Genomic DNA, 22,736 nt, shown 5'->3' with positions numbered 1-22,736 from the left:
CTATTGGAGACATACAATTCAAAGTCAAACAAAGCAAACAAGCTGGTAACACCAGGATAGTTTTTATTTGCTCCCTGAATTAAATACTGGCAGATACAGAAAATTCAGATACCAACTATTTCCCCAGCATTTACAAGACTGAGTTTGCAATGTCAGAAAACTAGCACATTTATGCACAATCTTGGCAACTGATAATGTGAGTGCACAAGATCACCCTGCCTGAACACCAGTGTTGAAGAGGCAGTATCCCTGGTCTCCAGCACGCAACGCTGTCCCCTCACTGACAATTCTGGCACCATGGAACGGCCAAATAAATATCCTGAGTGGGCAGCTCCAGTGCAAAGGTTTTATTCCACGCTCCTCCTGAAGGGGCAGAGGCAAGGTCAGCACATCCAACCAACAACACCCCTATGAACACAAGCCGATTCTCGCTGTGCCTTTTTTTTTTTGCTCTGTTCTTTGAGAGCAGGGAAGAACACAGCACCGTGACACCTCCAGGAAAGCTGTTCTTAAAGGCTTTATCGGCCTTATCGCTGCCACACATTGTCTGTGCTGGCGACAAAGTGCCAGGGGCACACTCGTTCCCTGCTCATGCTGAGGTGCTCTACGGCTGCTGAACTTTACAGTGGGTTTGCAATACTTTCTTTGTTGTCTGAGGGAAGTTTTCAAATAAATAAAAGGACATGAAGTAAGCAAGCTTATATAACTGAAATCATGTGGAAACACAAAGCACATGCTGTTGAAGGAAATACCATTAGCTCCTTTTCACACTAGAGCAGAACTTAGGAACTTGCATCCTCCTTAAAGCAGCTGGTGTGGTCAGTGCCCCCCGCACAAAACACAAGTGTGGCTGGCGCAGCAGGAGACGCCGGACACCTCTGCTCCCTTTTTATAAAACAAATAAAGAAACAGACACTTTTCTAAAACACATCTGCTAAACTGGGGATGCACAGAAGACAGATCACATCTGAGATGTTGCGATCCATACAGCAGTTCACTGGCCAGTGCACATCCAAGATTAGCCAGCCCCTGCAGGGGGAACTAAGCACGTGTTATCTCCTGTTCTACAGAAGGGGGAAACACACGGTTTTACCAACTCTGCTGTGCAACCTTGTGTTAGATCCCAGCACAGCAGATGGCAAGAGATTTTCCCTTTTCAAAAGATCACAGAAGTGCCTTCTAGGCTGCAAAATGCCTTGGGCATCCTCAGACAACTGCCTCTTCTCCAGGCACAGGAACTCCTGAATCCCAGTCCTGCGCTCCAGATCCTAATCCACATGCTCCTACTCACCAACCTTGCCAGTGTCTCTTCAGCAGGAGTTCTCTTAGCTCCAGAAGCAACAATGACTCCAAATAACTTAGCTGTATGATCATTCTTCCACAGCCCTGATGGTTAGATTTATAAGGGCGTTGTACGCCTTTGCATCTATTTGCTCCCTTCATATTAGTAATAAGGGCCTCCCAAAAGGACAGCTTATAGCTATCACCACCTCCTGCTTTTCCCTTATGGTTTTTACACTGGGCTGCAACCATCCAACATAAGGTGCCACTGGGCAAGTGAGGGAGGGAGGGAAGTGGCAAAACTGGGAACATACGACTTAATTAACGATGGGATTGTCAGTCACTTCGATGTCAAGCCCCACATCTACACACCATGCACTGGCATTGATCTTGCTCTGCCCACTTGGCCCAGAAAGGCAGTGAGAGTGCCTCTACTCATGCCGAGCCACCATGTCAGTCTTGGTCGCCGTCAGACTCTTCCTCTGCCTCCTCCAGCCACTGGATAAACTTCTGGAGCTGCAGAGAGAATGAAATGTAATTGGGTAACAAGTGACACCAAACAGATGCTGGGAATGCTCAACAACTACACCACGTCAGTGAGCACCACTATCACACACAGGACAGATAAAAAAGAGTATTTCTAGGAGACACGGAAGGCAGATTGAGGGGGAGAGAGAGAGAAAGAGAGACAAAAGTTTAGGAGAAAAACAATTAGGATGCCACAGACAAACCCAGACTGATTAGATTCCTGAGGGAGATTTCTGCAGTCAGACAATCCCCACAACACTCAGCAAAAAGACCAAAGTTCGAGAGTTTTTCAGAGCTTGAGGGAGAAGAGATGACAGCTGCACCTTAGCTAAGATGTGTTAGGAAAACTCTGCTGGGGGAAAAAAAAAAAAAAATCTACTCCCTGAGAAACTGCTCTAAAGAAGGCAGCTCATTTTACCTTTTAACTGGGCTGAAATAAGCAACTGAAAGCACTGCTGACCTATACTAAGAGCTGACTTTGCAAAGGTTTTAAACAAAGTTGGAGTTCTTCAGAGATGGCTTTTTTCCCCTGCTCCTCTTCCAGATCCAGGGAGGAGGACTGGAACACGGCTCAGCCAAACTGCAGCACAAAGTTCTGCCTGATGCAGGGGGGAAGTTTATATGCTCCTTGCAACACAAGCCAAATGAAACCACTCAGTATAGGAAACGCTTAGAAATATATGCGAAGGGACGGGTGAGCCAGGAATGAAAGCTTCAAAGGAATTGCATGGGGCCAGCACACAGGGCATTGGCCTAAAGCCCATTTCAAATGGGTGTTGGCTTAGAGAAGCCACACTGCTACTCCAGAAAGCGCTGGCCTCGTGCTAAAGAGAGACCACTAAAAACTATCTCCCTCTCCTACTACCTCCATTCCTCATGCAAACAGGATGATTACGGCAGAAGTTGTGTTACTTACTGTTCAATGCACTGGTGCATTATTGGCCTACCATGTAATGGCAGCTGCTCCACAGAAGGCGACAGTGGCACCGAACTCCACTCCCAAGTTTCTTTTAGCAGCTGTTGTCTCCTTCTCTCTCTCCTCCCCCCACCCCCTTTAAACACCTTTGGGACTTACCCGCTGGTTTTTACGAAGCTGCTTTCCCTTGTCAGACGTGTCCCGCAGAGAGAACCAATTCAGAATTACATCTTCTTCCAGAATTTCCAGCTGGTAAAATGTCATCAACACCTGCATCAATTAGAAAAGAGCAACAGGGCTCTCTATAGACTCTTTTGGGGCTATAGCTCATGTCCAAGAGCAAAGTTTGCACATAATCTGCGTTTCCCCACTCCATCTTCAACAGAAGGCACTCGGTCAGCTTCATTTTGCTTTTATTGTTAAAAATAACTGTGCTTCTCCTCCAAAGCCTCGTGTTCCTGACAGATGCTATGACACATAATGAGTGAAAGTTCAAGCCCCATCAGCTTCAGCTCCGTGGATGCAGGGTCTGACCGAGAGCTGGGGGCAGCAAAGGGCCACAGAGGATGTCGGTTCAAGACGTTACTTACGTTCTCTTTTTAAAGCATCCCAAAACCCATCCCTGAAGCAGATCTAACAAGCAATCCTTATGCAGGCCCACATATGCACAAGGGTGACGTGCAGAGAAGAGCATGAATACATCCAGCTCTGCCTCAGGCTCCTCCTCCCACCAGTTCTCTCTTAAAAGTGCCTTACGGCAGGTGTCAAAGCAATTGGTCATTCATCAGCTCAAACTCCTGCCCAGTGCAGCGAGGGTAAGATGCAGTCATGATTTCTCAGGGTGCCTTTGTGCTCAGGCAGAGCAGGCACTTTGCAGTCAGTCTCCTTGCGGCAGAGCACTGACAAAGCTGGCTGCCAGCTCCAAATATAAAGTGTCACTTCAATTCCCAGCCTCCAGGGAAATACAGGCCCCTGGAACAATGGACACATGCCAAACGATTGCTGTAATTCAAGGACATTTTGGCTCACCAAACTGAAGGCTTTTGGCTCCAGTCCTAAGTGCTTTGCCATTAGGCAGAAGCACTGGTAGCAGAAGTTAGGATTACTCTTTCTTGAGGAACCAATAGTTAAGCAGGCTCTAGGAGAGCTCTGCCAAAAAAGGCAGGGGCTTCCTGAGACGCTGCTAAAGGAAAGACTTGTGATTCAAGTCAAATGCTCTCAGTGTGATCAGGCAGAAAGAGTGCAGGGGCAAAATATTTGCAAAGGAGGGTGAGGAGGAATATACTGAAAACTCTCAGAAGAGACAGGTAATAAGCCGCACACATCAGCTCCCTTTATTCCCCATTTCATAACTAGCTCAGCCTGAACAAGAAATCCGACCCTTATTCCCAGCTTTGCTTGTTTTGCACTCTAAAGCAGGATAAATCATTTGGCAGCTAGATCCTAGGGACCACGGAGAGACAAATGAAATAAAGCTCTTCCTAAAGCAAGTCTCTGCCCTCGCCTTTTCCAGCATCACACAAGGGCATCTAGGTTAGAAGTTGCAAAATAATAGCTCCCTTCAGGCTGCATGCTGGTAATTAATACTCACCCTCAGCTGTGCTCCCTCAAAGGCACAGGCAGACACAGAATTTTTTTTTTTTTTAAAGCAATTGTTATAGATGGGTTTCCTATACACACTCTCCATTGAGACCCCAAAATTTTCTCCTCTAAAGCAGACGAGCCACTGACGCAGACAGGATGCATTTCACCATGAAACTAGCAAAAACAGGTTCTCAGAGCTGAGAGCGGATACTCACTTTAGCTATTGATGTGCAGAGACTGTCATGTTCCAGGAAGAATTCCTCAATGGCAAATAAGGCATTCAAGTGATCTGACGCCCGTTTTATGTAGTTCTTAAACAACGGGGTCCAGTTCTTCAACAGCTGCAGGGGAAAAACAGAGCAGAGTTCCTGAGCTATGGGATGGGTGTGTGCACTCAGCCCTGTTTCCCAGCCGTGTTGCACTAAGAAACTGACCCAGGGAAGCACTTTATGATACCATTCATCTGACCACTTAATATATTTGCCCTACTCCATCCATGAAACAGATGCTAATAAGTCTCACACGTGCAGACAAGACCTGGTTTACTACGCAGCTTTGACGATACCGTTAACTTTCTTTGTTTTGCCCCTCTGGATGGCATACCAGATTATCACAACAAACATGTTTAATGAAGTCTGGTACTCCAAGAAACTCACTTCACAGCTGACCAATAAGGAGAAGTACTGAGATGCTACTCAAACCTTCCCCCCACAGAGCAGCTAGCATTTCAGTGGAACTTTCCTTCAAAGCAGATGACCAAATAAGAAAAAAAGATAGCGCCAGGATAGGAGTCCAGCCGAGTAGGAGTGGACAGTGCAAAACAGCCACCCCCAAAACAGGAACGCAGTGGAGCAGCCCCTAAGCGCAAGTCTCATGTTTGCTGTGTGCCCAACAGGCTGTTTGGATCCTGGAGCCTGCTGCAGGGAAGGGGTGGGAAGGGTGAAGGGCAAGAAGTCGCTACAATACTGTCTGAGCTCAGGTCTCTCCTCCAAGGCTCAGTTTTTATGAAATCTTTAGTTTAATGATTTTGGTGCTGCCTCTTCAAACAGTATTTTTGTCCAAGTCCCCCCCAGCTCTTTTACATGTTGTACATATCTGGAAAGCAAGCAGCAGGGAAAGCTCTGCACAGACCGACCTGAATCTGGGATAGGAGGTAATAAAGATACTCAGAGCCCTGTCCACAACAATTTTAAAAGGTATGAGAACTGGGTTAAGATACAAAAATTCCTCATTGGCCACATCACGAGCAGACCATCCTACAAAAACATTGAAGGAAATTAAATCAAGAGTTCCACATCTTTTTAAATGGATTAATTCAACAGCAGCCATTCCTGCAACTACATCCCTGGCACGCCTGTACAGACACACCGTTTTCTGTGCCTTCAACAGTGTCTCCTATAGAACACATCTGGTCTGTTTTGAAGGGAAACAGGTAATTCTCAGGGGCTTGGGGTGTGATGAAGCAGCTCTGAAACTACATTCAAGATTAATCAGCATTATTCTGTCCAGGACAATCGTTAACAGGCAGTAGCCCGGCTAGAGGGAGAGCTCCAGGACACACAGTGGAGCTAGAACCCAGGCTAGCATGACTACCAAAGGTGGCCTCTACTAGGAAATAGTGCTCAGCTGCGCCACAGTACTACACTCCGTCACCTTTTCAGACATATTTGCTGTGCCACCGTGCTGGAATTTGCATGTCTCAAGCAGAAACAAAGAAGGGGATTAATACAAACAAACTGATCTGTATAGTAACACATCAGCTGGCTCAAGGAACAAGAGTAATGTTACCAAAGACAGGCCTCTGCTTTGTTTATAACCATATGCTAACTAAAACATCGTTTATTTCCTACTGACCTTCTTACTGTGTGAGAAAACAGTTAGTCACTGAGGTGATATTACAAGTAGTGATAATGAGGAGACAGCCAGAAGTAGCTAATCACCAAGGATGGGATAACAAGAAGTAGTTAATCACTCCAAGGTTCTTCTATGCATCAAGTATGTACTCCTATACCGATTAGGACAGAGCTGGGGCTACTTCAAGAACACCCTTATCATCCTCAAGAAGTTGGCAAACTTACAGTAAATTTTTACTGTCCTGAGATGACTCGGTACCTTAAGAGGATAATGCGAGGAAGGGTCTCCTCACCCAAACGACCACCGAGGAACTCACGCCTGTGCAGAAGTGTCTTGCTGATGCTGTAAAATTTAATAGGCATGTGCAAAAAGGCTATTTGGTCATCCTAATGAATATGTAAGCCTAGGTGAAGTTATACATTAGGTAGGCGGAATTATGAGGATCTTCTGTGTATAAATAATGGGTGAATATCCCCGGTAAGGTGTGCTAGATTTGTGGGTTTTATCCCTAGCACCTGATGTCGAATAAAGCAGTATCTCCTCTCTGAACGGCTTTTGGTTTCGAGAGCTTTTATTTCAGGTAACAGTAACAGCACTGAATGATCCTAATCATGATGGTATCACAACAAAAAGCTGGGGGTTGCATGGTGTACTTCCAGGAAGTATTTTAGCCTTTCGCAAAATGCTTCATCCCAAATATTCTTCCCTCCTCTACAACCATGTCTTTCATTTTTATTATCCTTTGGAATTCTTCACCTCAAATGTAGTAAAGCTACTAGCAAGCTCCTTCCAGGCTAAGAAATATTTTGTAATACCTTTCTGTTAATGCCTTTAAATAATATGTGGGCACAATTCTAACCAAAAGCTACTGGGTTACTGAAAGCAAGTTATTTATAAAGAAAACAGAGCTATAAACACTCACAACCCTAGGACTCAATCCAGTATGCCTTTTCCTGGGAAACTGAAAGAAGAAAAAATAAATATACCACCTCAGTTTGAGAACACACACTGTGCTGTAACCGGTGCTAAGGGGGAAAGCAGGGCTGAGCCCCACAGAGCCCCGACCAAAACCACCCCCAGGAGCCCACACGACCAGAGAGGCTGTTTTGGGAGTTTCATGAAAATCTGACCTGGGGAATGAGAAGCTTGCCATTATTTTAGATTGAATAAAAGACTGAAAAATGTCTAAAGATACCTGACAAAGAGCCCTATGGACAATATTGTAATTTTCCAGGCCTTGACTCTACCTGGGTAACTCCTCAAAACAATCCACGCTCTGGAGAAAGCAATCAAATTCCTCTGTCAGGTCAATTCATTTTTCATCAGACCTGGCCAGTGATGCTGTTTCAACTTCAAAGGTTTGTCATTCATTTTTCTTTTGTCAGAAGGTGAGTCTCGACAGCAGGCCTATTTCACCCTTCCTCCAGCACAGAACACCACCACGAAGCCCATGCAAAGCACAAGCAGCAAAGCTGTAATTTCAACCTGTTACACCATAACAGCACCTGTGCTCCTCACCATAAATTGCTGCAGTGAAAGCAGAGATCCATTTGGTCGTGAATAAGCGGTCCCGTGTCGTGTCCACGTGCATGGCATTACGAAGGAGTAAGGCTCCCTGACAGGAGCCCACAGAGGGGCACCACACACGCCAGCTGACGGGCAGCGGGGTAGACACTGCCCGGCTCAGCACAGTGAACGGCTAGATTGCCCCCCCCGACTCCCTTTAGACGTCCTCACCTACATAACTTTGTTTGATGCTGCTTCAGTGACACCAGAAGCACAGCCTTCAGTTCACCAGCAGCTTCAGCCACGTTTGCTCACACCATGTCTACAGTTCTAGGGAAGGTCTGGTTTTCTGTACCATCTCTGCTTTACAACTTGTACATGCGCTGAACAAGATGCCTGACATACATCGAACTGGATAACTATTTCTCAAGTCTCCGTTTCATCTGAAGAATACCCACGGGCATATCCTTTACCGGATGCTTGTTTCCTAAAATTGCTGCAACACTTAGGAGCGTCATGCTCAGGGGCCAGCGCTTCACAGCACATACTGTGGTTTCAAGTCAAACCAGACATCATAACAATGGCATTTCCACAGTTTCCCCTCCTGAGCTGTCTGGGACCACTCTACAATCACCCTTACACAGGCAACCCATCTTCCTTCAGCGTCCTGGAGTACTGCGTCCAGCTCTGGAGTCCTCAGCACAGGAAAGACTTGGACCTGTTGGAGCGGGTCCAGAGGAGGCCACAAAAATGATCAGAGGGATGGAACACCTCCCAGACAAGGAAAGAGTTGGGGTTGTTCAGCCTGGAGAGGAGAAGGCTCCAGGGAGGCTTTATTGCAGCCTTTCAGTACACAAAGGGGGCTTATAAGAAAGATGGCGACAAACTTTTTATCTGGGCCTGTTGCGATAGGGCAAGGGGTAATGGTTTTAAACTGAAAAGGGTAGGTTTAGGCTAGATGTAAGGAAGAGATTTTTTTACAATGATGGTGGTGAGACACTGGGCCAGGTTGCCCAGAGAGGTAGTAGATGCCCCCTCCCTGGAAACATGCCAGGCCAGGTTGGATGGAGCTCTGAGCAAAAAGTGCCTTCCAACCCAAACTTATTCTGTGATCTCTTAGTCAGAGCTGAGCTACAAAGAGAGTGAGAAACATAGAACAGTTCTGAAAAGTTCAATGGGTTTCTGATATTCACCATCTCAGAATGCAAATATCCCCACCTCATAATAACACTTTGCCATATGTAAACTCTCATAAGCAGATCTCAGCCACATACCGCTATTGACAGTTTTAGCTGCATAGCTGCACACTTCAGCTACATGCTTTCATCATGTACTAACCTCTAACAAGCTAGCGCTTGGGATTCTCAGGGTGTAAGTAGGTTTTAGCAAATTAATGCAGTGTACTTTTTACTAACGAGGAACCAGAAGTTGCAGAAAAGCCACTGTTTCAGATGCTGTACAAACATGCATGTTCTGCCCAAAGAACAGGCCTCTTCTCTTCAGAGCACTGCTGGTAAATACACAAAGCTGCTGCCCAGGAAGACCATCGATGTCTGTTTAATGAGCCCTTGAAGGCTGATTCACTACCTCCATTAGAGCCGCATCTCAACCCAAACATATTGGGTTATTGTAACGGTGACTAACGTCCTGCGTGCAATTGAACCAGAACAGCACACCTCACCAGGATACTGCCTTCCTGCTCATTTCTGTACAGAAAGCCAACACACCAATTCTGCACACAGTAAGACATCGAGGAACAAAACTGTCCCAGAGAAGGATTCTCTAAGAAACTTCCTGGTTGTCCTTACAAAGGAGCATCTGGAGAAACTGGCTGCCGTGATGGTCAAATTGGTTTGACACCTGTCTCTCTCCGATAAATCTAAAGATAATTTGTGCTTCCTAAATGCACACGCCACACGGTTCCCTGCACAGAGAAATTCCACTTGTCCGTGACACGAGGCATAGTCACCCTGAACGTTACATTTAAAATATTATCACTTCTCACTAAAGGCAAGCTGATTTGCTGTCTCTGCTGCTAAACATGAGCACCAGCCTTCCTATGATGAAATATACATGGACAAAGTTACCCAGAGGTAAGCCTTTCACATCCTTCTGTTGTCGTTAGCTTCTAAGGGGTCTTGAGCAATTACAGAAAGCATTATGCATTTATATAGTATTCTTTGTCCCAGACTAGAACCCCCTCTGACTGGGTCCCGCAGTGAAGTTTTCCTGTCCTGCTCACGCTAGACTAGGAGTCCAATCTGGGAGACAAAAAGAAATGCCATTTCGTAGCTGGATAAAAAGCCACACAACCTACAAAGCTACCAACTCCACATAACCTGCTGTCCAGATGTACTGCTTTCCACTTAGAGCCTAACACCTGCTCTAACGTTCTCTTCGTTCCTCCTCCCTCAATTCTCTTTTTCCAGGACAAGACATGCTATTCAAGAAAACAGTCTGGAAAAATGAACAATAGCAAGAAGAATGTAAACAGAGTGAACAGCAAAATCTCACTAAGCCATCTGATGAACAGATCAGTTCACAGGGATGTTTCCTACAGAAGGGATCTCCACACATCTAGGAGATAAATTAAGTGCCATGCTTACACCTGCATAAAGAATAATTAGTTTTCCACCCTCCTCCATCAACTGAAAGCATCTACTTCCTCAGAGAAAGGATTATGAGGGTGTCTAGTGTTCCTCTTTAGCTCCATCTCCTAAAAAAATTGAACTAGTCCTTCCCAAATATGCATCAGATGCATTCATTCTGAAAGAGCACCTTCGTAACCTGTAGAGTTTGCAAACTCAAATACATAAATGGGCTATAGCAAAGAGACAAAAGTACTACAACGGCTCTGGCTTGGATCAACAAAACCATTAAGACAAGACTGCCTGCTTTTTAAAGCAGATCGTACCCGATTTTGTCTCCCTTAAGTCAGAAACAGAAATCGCTCTCACTTAATTATACAACCCATCCCTTTAGAGACATAACAAAACTCTATCTTTGTTCAAAGACAACAATATCGTGCCTTTGCATTTGCTGGGAAAAAAACGGCACCGATTACAGTATGCAGACAAATAAGACCTTGGAAAGGATCCCAGTGGGAGACGATCACTTCCTGCTGCCCCAGAGACAGGGCTCATGATGGATTGGAACCAGGTTCCTGGAATGCAAGCCTGTAAAGACATCTCTAATAGTCCCTCTCTTTTCTCCTCCACAAGTGATGCACTTCTACCACACACAGGAAGCAGAAACAACCATAGGTACTGAAGTAGAGCCCCCCACACCTACAGCCTCAGCAGAGATCCGTCAAGCAGGTACAACAGTTTCCGTTCACTTCTACTTCTATAGAAGACAAAGAGGCTCATGAACTCAAGGAGTTCAAGTGGCTTCAGGCGTAACCAAAGAGACTTCTTAGCCAGGAATGACCTGGGGCATCCAGACAGACTCCTACGCACTAGGAGACGAGCCCAAAGAAGAGTCAAACGGAGCAGGACTCACAGGAAGTAACGCTGAGAAATAGTTCTGGGAGTCCAGGTTTGCGTCCAGCTGCTGCAGTGGGAACTCCAGGATCACTTTACTGAGCACCTGCATCATCTCCTTCAGGCCAATGTTATACGCATACCTGCGAGGAAAAACGCAAAAAAACCCAACATTTCAAATTATCTGATCTCTGCAGACTTTGGCTCTTTACAGAGGTACAGCAGAAGATTTTATTTTCATCTTCCATTCGATTTCATCATCAGACTGGATTTTGTTTGTTTGTTTTTCCAAATATTCAGGCAATAAAACTACCTTGCATGGCATCAGGCCCTGCATAAGGCCGCAAGTCCTGAAAATCTGCTATCACAGCAGAACAAACTGCTGCAGGGACAGCACCCTCACATTTACTAGAATGCTGTAGGAATATTGTTGCGCAAAAGAAGGGAAACAGGTTTGTATTTGAGAACTACTAGGTAAAAGGCTCTCTGATTATGTGTTCTAGACTTGCTGCTGTAAAAACAGAGTGGAAAAGCCACACCACAGCACAGTCCCAGCTGCAGGCAGCTGGCTGAATGTTGCAATGCACAAAGCAGCAGCCCCTGCGTGAACTTACAGGCAGCCTGTGCCAAGAACGGCCTTGCTTGCTTCAGTCCACAGTTACTTAACAGCAATTGAATCTCCTGTTACAGAATTGGGGCAGGAAAAGCCTAAGCACTGAGGATGCTGCAGATGCAGCTGGCACTCTCCATCAGCTCCTGTCGTCGTTCGGTCATGATATCTAATCTGCATTTCTCATGCTCTGTACTGATAAAATTAATGCTTAACAATCAAACGTGAGTATTCACATGGTTTCTCCTCTTCTTTCGAGATCCACTGTCAAAGACAACTGTTCAGCATAAGGGACAGCATCCCTAAGGGAACACTCACTTGAGGGAGTTGATTTCCAGGACCAGGTTGTCACAGGAAATGTTTTCTTCTTCGCCCCTCTGTAACGTACCCAGAACCTCATTCTGGAAAACTGACGAAAGAAAGGACAGGTAGTTAGACCTGAGAGGGAAAAGCACGGTTTCTTCAAACTGTTCATTACTGAAGAAACTACACCCTTAACAAAGGGAGCATTCTGACACAGATATGTACTTGTTCTCTGTAAGCTGGCACAAACCCACATCGACTATACTTAGAAATAGTGGAATATAATTCAAATAAAGGAGAAGACTTACTAGATATCATGGATCTCTCCAAACAAGCCAGTACAAAGCTATTTACCTCTGCAACCTTTTAGAGCAGAGTTTCAATTATGCTTTCACAATCTAGCCTTTCCTATTCAGACAAACCTCATCTTCCCCTAATGGAAGATGTGAATCCAAACAAAAATTTATTGGTTTAATTTCCTTTGGGGAGATATTTAAATGTGAAAAAGGCTTGCTTTTTTTTTTTTTTTTTTCCAAGTTTGGCTTGAGCCCCTTTCAAATCCAGGTAAGCTTAACACAAAACAGAAAGCCAAACGTATCTGCCAAAAGAGGCAGCTCCTACAAGGATATTTAATTCTCCAGCATGATTACAGCAGTAAGCTGTCCACACAGGGAAACTCTGCTGGATCTTCACACAACCTCTGCAATACAGCAGATACAGGGAATATTAAACAAACAGCAATACAGGGAATATTAAAGAACTCCGTAGAAAATGCAGGAAGTGAGGTCAGGAAATAAACATATCGCAGACATCCACAAATTTTCCAGTACACCTAGAGAAAGCAGCACAAATCTCCCTGCATTATCTGCAGACTCACCATACTTCTTAACGGCCCATCTCTCACCTTTGATGTCATCTAGCTGAGGGGATGCTGCCCGACTGTCTGGCTCCTCAGAGCCCACGCTCAGGTCGCTGTCTGACTCACTCTCTTCCTCTGAATGCATAGCTGGGCCTGATGAAGAAGAGAGACACAGCATTCAACACTCAAAAGTTGCAGCTATCACATGCATGAGGAACCAGGTGTCTCAGGGACTTCCCAACCAAGTCAGCAACTATCTGTCCTTGCAAGGAAGCTTCTGCTTACAGGTCCAGACGATGAGGTTTGCTGCAGAGGGACAGCTACAGCTGGCCCTAGGATAATGGGATTTTTTTAAAGAGTCTGCATGCAGACAACAAAGGACGGGGACAGAAGCAAATGCATTCTGTGCAGACTGCTGACTCATGATGGAGCAATGTCAGCAGATGCTGTCACTAGCAGGAAGAGAGCCAGCAGCACCCAGAATAGCCAAAGCATATTCCCTCTAAGGAATAAGATATCTCACCGTGCACCATTCACAGCACAGACAGCTGCATGCATTAGCGCAAGTCAAAAATAAAATAAACATCTTCCACAGAGCACAGGAAGAGAGAAAATATGGTCCACCACCTGCTTTCACCTCTCACCTTGCCTCCACACACATGTTATCTGGAGCCAGTCTGCGTCACAAAGCCCAAGGTCTACTCTAGACACAATTATCAGCATCCCACTCAGCCATTTTCCCTGACACAGGTCTGTCTGTCCATTCCCAGGTGACTACACTAAACTTTTCCTCACCCCATAGGCTTTGTCTCTGTTCTTCTTCATCCTCTTCATTCTTGTCATCTGCTTTCCAGAGGTAGCCTCTGCCCTCTGAGCCTACATCCTTTTTATTGTAACCTGGAATAGAAACAGCAATTAGGAAGTAGATGTACTGGATATGCTTACAGGCAAACCTGAATTAGTCTACCAATAGACTGATATAGCCTGTATATTACTGCCCCTAAATATTCTTCATCAAGAGTGAGCTGGGATTCCTGCAGAGGCATACAGATTTCAGCTTTTAACCTTCTCACTTGCCTTGACAAGTGACCAACTTACTCCCCCCTACAGCAGCAACGTTCAGCTGACCATGTTTAGATCCCTGGACAAACCCAGACGGGCAAAACCAGAGTGTTTCACAAGGACAAAGTCCAGGTATGAGGACACAGATCTTGCAACCTGCCTTGAACTGCATGAACATCTCCTCAACTTCAGCTTATTGTCTCCCACAAGGCTCCTACTCTAGGAAAAATGGAAAACAGTTGAGTCTCCAAAGATTTTAATAATGGGGTACTGAGGTACATTTCACTGTCCAACTTGAGCCGAATACCCTTGCTTGCCCTACTGAAAACACACATGGTCAAAGCTGAATGCAGCACTAAGCTCCAGCCTGGCACTGCAGAGTCTAGAACACACGAGGGAGACCCCAGAAGACCACGGAAGGCAAAGCCCTCTGCATTGCCTGAGTGCACGGAGACAGAGACTCATACCTTTTGGTTTCACTTTGCTTTCCTCCTTGGTTACACCAGAATCATCACTGAACTGGTCATCGTCCTCTTCCTCCTCATCTGGTGGGTGTAGAGAGATCACCGTTCCCTCAGAAAGAGTGATGCCAGGACCTACTACTACCTGAAAATATGCGCAACATATCTTAATGAAGAAATACCCTGATTTCCCCCTTGTACCTCCACCAGCAGGGACAACAGCTGCTCCAGAGAAGCTGTATACTAAAAAGTATAACCAAGGACATCAGCACTGCTAGATACATACCATACTACCCTAGACAAGCAAGAGGAAGAAAAAGGTGGGAGCAGCAGCATATCCCTCACCTCTGCAAAAAGGCTTGGAGCAGCCCTGTATTCTGCTATGGTCTAGTGCAAGGCTAGTAACCCACCAAGAAAGGCAGAAAGCAGAACAGACATAAATACAGCTCACCTGAGAAGAGAGGACACAGCGGGGCTTTAGCTTTACTTTCTCCTTCACTTCAGCTTCATCGCAGATAACAGAATGGCAGATCTCCACGTTATCTCCTACATGTACTCTGTCCCAGAGAAAAGCTCCGTCCAAAATGACTTTATCACCTGTTATACATCACCAAGCACAAATATGTTGAACAAGGAAGTCTGCTGCTCTCCCAAACTGCTGAGTCTTACTCAGTAAGAAAGCATCTTAGTGAATCCCAATGCCCTTGATGCATGATGGATGTTAGATGAAAGGGAAAAATTGGCCTTAGAGGCCTACAGCCACTTCTTATCCAAAGCTAAAACATGAGTCTGTTCTCTACAGAGACTTAACAAGTTGATAGTAAAAGCTGACACCTTGGCTTTTCACAAGTACAGGCAAACCACAAAACAATTCCAGACAAGGCTGGGAAGGAGGAGCTCCAGGCAGCTCACACAAACAGGGACAGATATCTCTCATTTGCAGGACACTGGTGGGTGATAACTCTAGATCAGTAAAAGTCATGGATTCTCTACTGCTGACACAGCTTATTTACATGAAGTGCCTTCCACCTTTCAGCATCATTATGACACTTTCATGTATTTCCTTTGCTGGATGACCAAGCTTTTCTCCTTTCTTCCCATTACAAGTTAATCAGTACCCACCTATCATCCTCTCTTAGAGTCAAATGCCCTTTAAAAACTAAACCCCAACACCCTGTGCCCTTGCCTGGCACGGCCTGCATGTCCCCCATTCTTGTACTCACCTATCCTACAGTTCTGCCCAATAACGCTGTTTGTTATGGAGCAGTTGCTGCCAATAACTGTTCCCTGCCCAATGAGTACGTTCTCTTCAAGCACGCTGCCATGGCCAAGGCTAACATCCACCCCTCGATAGATGTTGTGTTTAGAATGGGTGTAACTCTGATTCTTGTCATCAGTGAAGTTCATCTCTGGAGTCAAAGGATAAACCCAGCGCCGGATAATGTCAGAGCACACAGCTTCGTACATTAGCAGGTTGCATATATGGGCACCGTACTCTTCTGTCGTTACATGCATATGGATCTGGTTCCCCAGGACCTGGGAGACAGGCGGGAGTGTGTCAGAAGATTCTCTACTGCAAGGTAATAGGATCTCCCTTGTAACAACCCTCTCCTTACCTCCTCATTCACCAACAGACCACGCACAAAGTCATCCCGCGTCTGGTAGTCAAAATTGTCTGTGAACAGCTCAGCCACCTGCCAGGAAAAAAATATACGGAAATAATACAGTTAGCAGAAAATACTGCCAGGAAGCCAGATCATTAATGGCTATTCAGTGGTTCCCAGAGAGCAGAGTTATACAGTATAGGAAAGTGATGCTCTTGCCTTGAATAAAGCTTTGATTCCTTCTGCTAGGAATGTTGACCTTCCCATCTCCTCCTCCTAACGGAGGCTATGAACAGATTCTGGTTTTCAGAAGGGGCAAAACATTGCTTTAGCATTTCCAAGCAATTCCGCCCAGCCTCCCTTTGTAGTTTTGCTCCCAAAGGAAGACTGTAGACCAGCTTTTTCAGATGTGGAAGAGATGTTAGCAAGCCTAGGCTGGAATAATCCTGAATGTTACCCTAACCAGCTTGCAAGCACAGACACTTTTCCATAGCACAGCCATCATCTCTGCTCCACAGATGTTACTATACCTAAAGTGGAATCTCTTATTTTCCAAAATAGTTTCAACCTGTGCCAAATCGGCCAGCCTACCGAGGCATCCACTGTCTAGTTCTGCCTGGGCTTGAGCAGTGGATGCCAGGCACAGACTGAGCACCCATCCAGTCTGCAGAGCAGCACCACATGATCACTCAGGCTCTCAGCTGTCATTGAGCACAACTGGGAGTTCTGGTTTCCAAACCTAGTACACTCAGACCCTGCTCACCAGCAGGACAAAGGGAACAAGGCAGACCGACGTTTGGACCCTCAGAAGGGCAGAGCTCACCTGTGGAGAGCAGATGCTGATATGACAGTCCAGCAAGTCATGGCGCACCTCAACATTCTCAATAGAGTTCTGGAACAGACTCTGAAAGAGGAGAAAATTCAGATGATCTGAGTGGCTCACACGGTACCGAACCCCAAAAGCCTTCTATAAGCCAGCGGCAGTATTGATTGAATTATTAAACTAGCTGAAATACTGAAGATCAGAGAAATCTACAATCTACACTAAGACACAAGATTAGCAGATACATCCTGGTCACACACAGAGCTGCATGTCAGTCAGCAGAGACTGCCCTCATCCCTGCACACTGCAGCTCTCCAAGAAACAGTTTGTACTTTGAAGAAGCACTTTTCCTCAGGAGGCTCCTTACCTTAGTTGCTGGGAGCTACAAATGTACAAAGAACATTAATAAATCAAAATGCAATATTCATAGCTTCCATATCCCCTGTGGATTTTTACAGATGTGGGCTGGGGTTTTTTTGTTTGCTTTTTTCCCTTTTGGTTTCATACAGTGGATTGTGTTTCCATTTGAAGGTAAAAAAATGATCTACCGATAACTCATTTGGGGATGAAAATGCCATATAATCACAGTCTTAGTTATGACTTGAAAAAAGATAAAGGTCCATCTATCTCACTGGAGAAAGTGCCTCCGCAGACATTTACAGACCATTTGCTACATTATTAGGTGAACAGTTCAGGCAGCGGTAATAGGAGGTACTACCCCTTGCACCTGCTGTTATTCCCCTCCCCCATGCCAGGCTCAGTGACGCTTCAAACTACTTTGTGTACGATAGTGGTATATACATCCCAATTTGGGAACCACTGCAACAGCACGAGTCACCCACCTCCCTTAGGAAAAGAATCAAATAAATGCAAAAACCGAATTGTGAGAAATACGTCTGCCTCATTTCAAGCTCTGAAATGAGTCCCAAACATGTGTGTCCCAGCACAATTTCACCAAGCTTCAAATAAAGGTTAAAGAAAAAAAAAACAAAAACAGTTTACCAGGAGTTAATTTCTATCGTCTGCTCCTCCAAAAGAAGCAGCAAGCACAGTTCCCCAGCCCTCACTCAAGGAGGGCCTCCTCCTTGGGGTGGGCTGCTTCACTACTGCAGCCCTTTTTCCACCCCTTAGGTTACAGACGCACCATAGGAAAGCGGAAGCGTTTCAGCCCCTGGGTTCTCTGGTAGTGAAGGACACGGTTTGTGGCACTGTCCATAGCAATAACAATGTCATCCTCTTTGCACCTGGCATGGTGACCAGGGGAGGACTCCTTGAATATCATGGTCATCACAGAAACATTCTTTTCCATCTTACGACGCAACCTTAAAAAGAAGGGCAGAACTTTAAAATCACTCTTCAGGGAGTTACAGCCCAAAGTCTCAGCACACCAGGCCAACATACGCTCTTTCAACACCTACTTGTGTTCTTCGAGGGCTTTAGATATATTGAAATTGGACACCACATCTCCAGTCACCAGAATGAAGTCAGAACGAACAAGGGACTTGGCATCAACATCTCGCAGCACATCACCAAGGGAGCGGTACAGGTCAGAAGTCACAAAGCGCACTGTGTTGGGAGAGGTGTGGCGGCACCACTTGGATTTTCTGGAAGTAGAACAACACATCAGGAAGGCACAAAGAAGTTATTCCTATAGAGAAGTCACTAGGACACAGGGCCCCAGTGCACACCACATACGTAAATGAATGCAAGGAGAATCCTGTTACAACAAGCCCACTATCGATAGGCTGAGGTATGCTCATTTGCATCCGGCAGATGAACTGAAGAGGGTTAGACTTTGAGACCATAGCTTATGGAGATTTAGGAAACCCAATTCCACTGCCAGCCAAGTTTTGACAAAAGAGAAGGAAAAGTTACACAGAACCCAAACTTTTTTTCTCGGAAAGCAGTACCTTAGGCAGGGAAAAGACTGCACGCTTCTCTTTAGCTCGCAAACATGCAGCATACAGAGGCAAAGGCGCTGTCTGAGCGAGCTGTTTCCACACGCTGCATGACATACCAAGACGGGGCGTAATGCCACGGGTGGTACTCTAATTTACATGGCTACCCAGGAAACCCCTGATTTTAGACAAGAAAAGTTACATGCCAATACAAATGCAGTCCCAAACCACTCAACCCTTTAAACACACTCCTTCACAGGAGGAATGGTCTTTTTTTGAGATGTGTTAGGAGACTTCCCTTGAAAGGGAATCTCTAGCACACAGTTTTCATCAGAAGGATCAGTGAGACCTTTGAGGCTTGCTGAAGGATAGAAGAATCCTTTCCACGATAAAGCTAAAAAGAATAAATTCTTACTGTAAATGCTCTTTTATCTCAGCTGACTTCCAACAGCAGAAAACAAAGGTTTCTTCCACTCCGGTTGCCGTTAGGAACTCCAAGGTATAGTCAATCATGGCCACATTTGCCATAGGTAAAAGAGCCTAAAAATAAAAAAAGACACACAGACAGCTGAACAAACACTCTGTACCTCAACATCAGCAACAGTCCCTTCCAACTTCAGGACATATCATCAGTGGCGCCAGAAAAATAACACAAGTAATGCTCTGTCTCCTTTTATCGAAAGTTTCCAAAGTTGATATAAACAGTAAGAGCTGGTTTCTGATCTTCTATCAGGGCAGATCCTCATTTCAGAGAAGAAAGCATAAAAGAAGTGAAGTTATCACACATAAAACTCTTCAAGATAACTCAAATAAGTGAGAGAGACTTAAAAAAAACCCAACAACCCAGCGTGCTGATTCCCTGACTCAGGCTTTAACTGCTACAAGAAAAACCTGACAGACACGAATGATGAAGCCACAGAAATACGAGTGTCCAGAATTAAAGAGCAGGGGGTGGGGGGGTGGAAAAACCCCAAACAAACAATCTAAAGCGAAGTGAGTATTCTCTTCAGATTCAAACCATGCTTTTAAACCAAGTTACTGATTCACAAGTGAGTGATCTCATACTATTCTTTAATTCATTTTTGGCAAAGTTTTGTTTTGGGCCTGAACTCGCGTGTATAATTATCACCACTACAAACATTTATTCAGCAAGTTAGGTAAGGTAATTGTTCAGACCTAAATTCTCCAGAAATACTCTTTCCTTTAACGTACAGCCTTCTAATCTGGATAATTAAAGTGCTTTCCCCATCCATTTTTCTGGCCATATTCTTTGAGCCATTACTGCTGGCAAGGCTCCCTCCTCTATCAGAAACAAGCCTGCCCAAACCCACTGCCGCACCTGCACTAGCGACAGACGAAGAGCAAACAGCGCAGTTTGCCCCGCCGTATGGAAAAGCAAACAGCACCAACGCAGCAGTCCGATCCTCGCTGCCTCGCCAGCGAGGGATATAACCCCCTACGAGCGAGCAGAGCTCGTCAGAGGCTTCCACAGGGTGGGGGAAGGCTGGAAAAGCCGCGGCGGCGGGGGCTGCCCCAGCGGCGGGCGGAGGCTGGGGCCCGCAGCCCCCCAGGACCTGCCAGCAGCGGCTCGGGGCGGGGGCTCGCTCCTCCCGACCCGGACCGGGGCTCTCACGGCGGGGCACGCCGCCACCGCGGGATGGACCATCGCTGCCGGCGAGCACTCCGCGTTTCGCCAGAGACCAACCCGCTCCAGCCCCCCAGGGACGGGAGAGACCAGGACGGGCGGCCCCGGAGGAACCGGCCCAGGGGAGGTGGCAGCTAGCACGGGGGAATTTCTCACCCGCGGACGGTCTTTGGAAATAGGGAAGAAGCGGCGGTTGAAGCTGTCGGCGACCAGCACGGCCTGGAGCGGCGGCGGCGGCTCCTCCTGCGGGCCGGGCCCGCGGGTCGCCCCCGCACCAGCCGCACGCCTCACCGCGCCGCGGGCCGCCATCTTCTCACGCTGCCTCCGCTCTCCGCTTCCGCTTCCGGGTCCGCGCCGGAAGCAGCGACGGGAGCGCGGCGGGGACAGAAGAGCGCGGGGCGCCTTCGAGGACTGGTGGTTGCTCCGGTTCGGCGGAGCCCGGCCCCGGAGGGCGGATCAGGCTCTGCTGGGGCTCGCGCGCTCTGCAGGAGCCTCGCAGGGCGTAGGGCCCGTCAGCTCTCGCACCTCCCACCGGGGAGCGGCCCGCAACCCCCACCGAGCCTGAGGGACCCCCGGGAGCCCACCCAGATACGCTTCCAGAGAGAGGGAGGGAAAGACGATGTGGTGTCTGGGGGCGGGGGCGCTTGTCGTCCCCCCAGGCTGGGGAAGCGGCCCCAGTGTGGGTGCTGCAGGTGATGGTGTCTGCCTGTGCCCGCTGCGCTGCCCTCGGGCAGGCCTGCTGGCCTGGTGGTCCCTCCGAACGTGCTTCAGCATCGGCCTGGCCCTCAGAAGGGGGTCGGCCACCGACAGCCCTCGGCTGGGTCCCTGCTCTGCTGCCCGCTGCAGTGCTGCAGTCCCTCCTGCCTGGCACAGCTCACACAGGCTGCTCATTTTTTTCAGTGAGAGCGAGCTGTGTGCTAATCCTGCGATCAAACCCCGGAGAGCGAGGCGAAGGCGTTTCCCCAGGGAGCTCCTACAGTCCGGCGACAGGAGGGCCCGTACCAGCGCCGGGTGCTGCAGGACGTGGTGCTGGCTGCCCTGCCCCATGGTCACGCTTCTGCCCCTCTTCCTGGGGACAGGCGTTCACCGACCCTGCTCCATCTCCTCACCAGCCTGTCTTGGATTCGTGTTCTCCCTCACTCCCGACAAACTGCCCTGCTGTGTCGCCCTGGTCTGGTCCTTGCTGCTCTCATCTGCCAGCAGCCCCGCGCCCACCTGCTGGCTGACCTGCCATAGGCTCCAGGAGCAGATACACAGCTCAGCTGCCATTCCAGAAAGAAACACAGAGCACTCGCACCCCTGCCCCCGAGGCAGGGCCCTTCCCCAGGGCAGAAGTTGGCACGCACTTATCAGCCCAAGGCACACGTAATGGCCTTTCCATCCTGGTGACAGGGGGAATTAAGGAAGGCACAACTCAATCACAGAGCTACAGTACTGTCCTAGTGTCACGGGCAGCCCGTACAGCCCCCGTGGCAGTGGTGAGTGGGTTTTGCTGGGTTGTGAGTGGGAGAAGAGTGTAATATGCAACGTGCAGTATCCCTTTTGATCAGTTGAATTGCCAGTTCAGGACTGACTTAGTAGAAAGCAGCTCTCCTCTGTCTCCTGAAGGACTCTGCAGCATCGGGTATTCCCTGAAATTTCCCTTACCAGTCAGGCATTGCTTACGTGGTGCCATCTGCGCCCATAACTTGTGACCGAGCCCTTGCTGTGCTGTACCTTGTGGCTGAGTTGCTTGACCTTAGCTAGTGGTTTGGAAAACAGCAGCAAGGATGGACACAGTGAGAAAATAGAAATGAGCTGCCCTAGGGAAATAAATCGTCCCCATCCTTTTCAAAAATAGGTATCCGCATACCCTTGGGTATCCTGTTGCCTCAGCAAAGAAGCTAACCCCAGAACAAAAGCTCCCAGATGGTTTCACCCCAGGGGTTACGGCTTGAGGAATGATCCAAGAAGTAGATTTGTCATTGCCTGAGGCCAGGACAGCATTTTCCTTCCTGCCTACATAGCACCAAGTGCATAAACAGCACCAGAAATCAGGTCTGATCCAGCCTGCTCAGCCACCGCCTGTGTCGAGACCGGGCAAATAGAGCTCGACAGGAGAATCAGCAGATTATCTGGCTAATTACATCCTGTTCTCTCCAAATGAGGCGAGTTTCCAAGACAGTGCCCTGGTAAATTGGCAGGAGCAGGGGAAGACAAATTAAGGTAATTGCTAATGAACTGAACTCAAAGTCAGCCTCATAAATGTTCTTCAGGCTTTGCAGACACATTTTCCTTTGGTCTCACTGGGGACTTGCCGGACAGTAGCACCCAGGCCAAA

General features: G+C 47.2%; 1 protein-coding gene across 1 annotated transcript; it reads right to left on the bottom strand.

Annotated features, from left to right (window-relative positions):
• Positions 1-42: 42 nt before the first annotated feature.
• On the bottom strand, positions 43-20,740 carry EIF2B5 (eukaryotic translation initiation factor 2B subunit epsilon). Its single transcript, XM_054206026.1, has 16 exons — positions 20,573-20,740; positions 19,187-19,311; positions 18,292-18,477; positions 18,018-18,195; positions 16,874-16,954; positions 16,063-16,140; positions 15,670-15,982; positions 14,898-15,043; positions 14,453-14,591; positions 13,719-13,820; positions 12,969-13,076; positions 12,080-12,170; positions 11,171-11,294; positions 4,525-4,650; positions 2,885-2,995; positions 43-1,797 (listed from the first exon to the last, which is right to left on the bottom strand). The coding sequence occupies exons 1-16, from the start codon at positions 20,723-20,725 to the stop codon at positions 1,735-1,737; spliced, it is 2,124 nt and encodes a 707-aa protein (XP_054062001.1). The 5' UTR covers positions 20,726-20,740; the 3' UTR covers positions 43-1,734.
• Between the last annotated feature and the right edge of the window lie 1,996 nt (positions 20,741-22,736).

Source organism: Rissa tridactyla, chromosome 6, assembly GCF_028500815.1.
Source record: "Rissa tridactyla isolate bRisTri1 chromosome 6, bRisTri1.patW.cur.20221130, whole genome shotgun sequence".
In the NCBI taxonomy this organism is placed as follows: Eukaryota; Metazoa; Chordata; class Aves; order Charadriiformes; family Laridae; genus Rissa; species Rissa tridactyla.
Note: the sequence above shows the minus strand (reverse complement) of the source record. Positions and strands in the feature narration are given on the sequence as shown.

Bases quoted from the DNA above. Each gene is read 5' to 3' on its own strand.
- EIF2B5 (XM_054206026.1), bottom strand. From the start codon at position 20,725: ATGGCGGCCCGCGGCGCGGTGAGGCGTGCGGCTGGTGCGGGGGCGACC. The intron at 18,478-19,186 runs GTAAGAATTTAT...TTCTACTTCCAG, and splicing joins GAGATAAAAGAGCATTTACA to AAAATCCAAGTGGTGCCGCC. The intron at 13,821-14,452 runs GTATGAGTCTCT...TTTCTATTCCAG, and splicing joins AAGCAAAGTGAAACCAAAAG to GTTACAATAAAAAGGATGTA.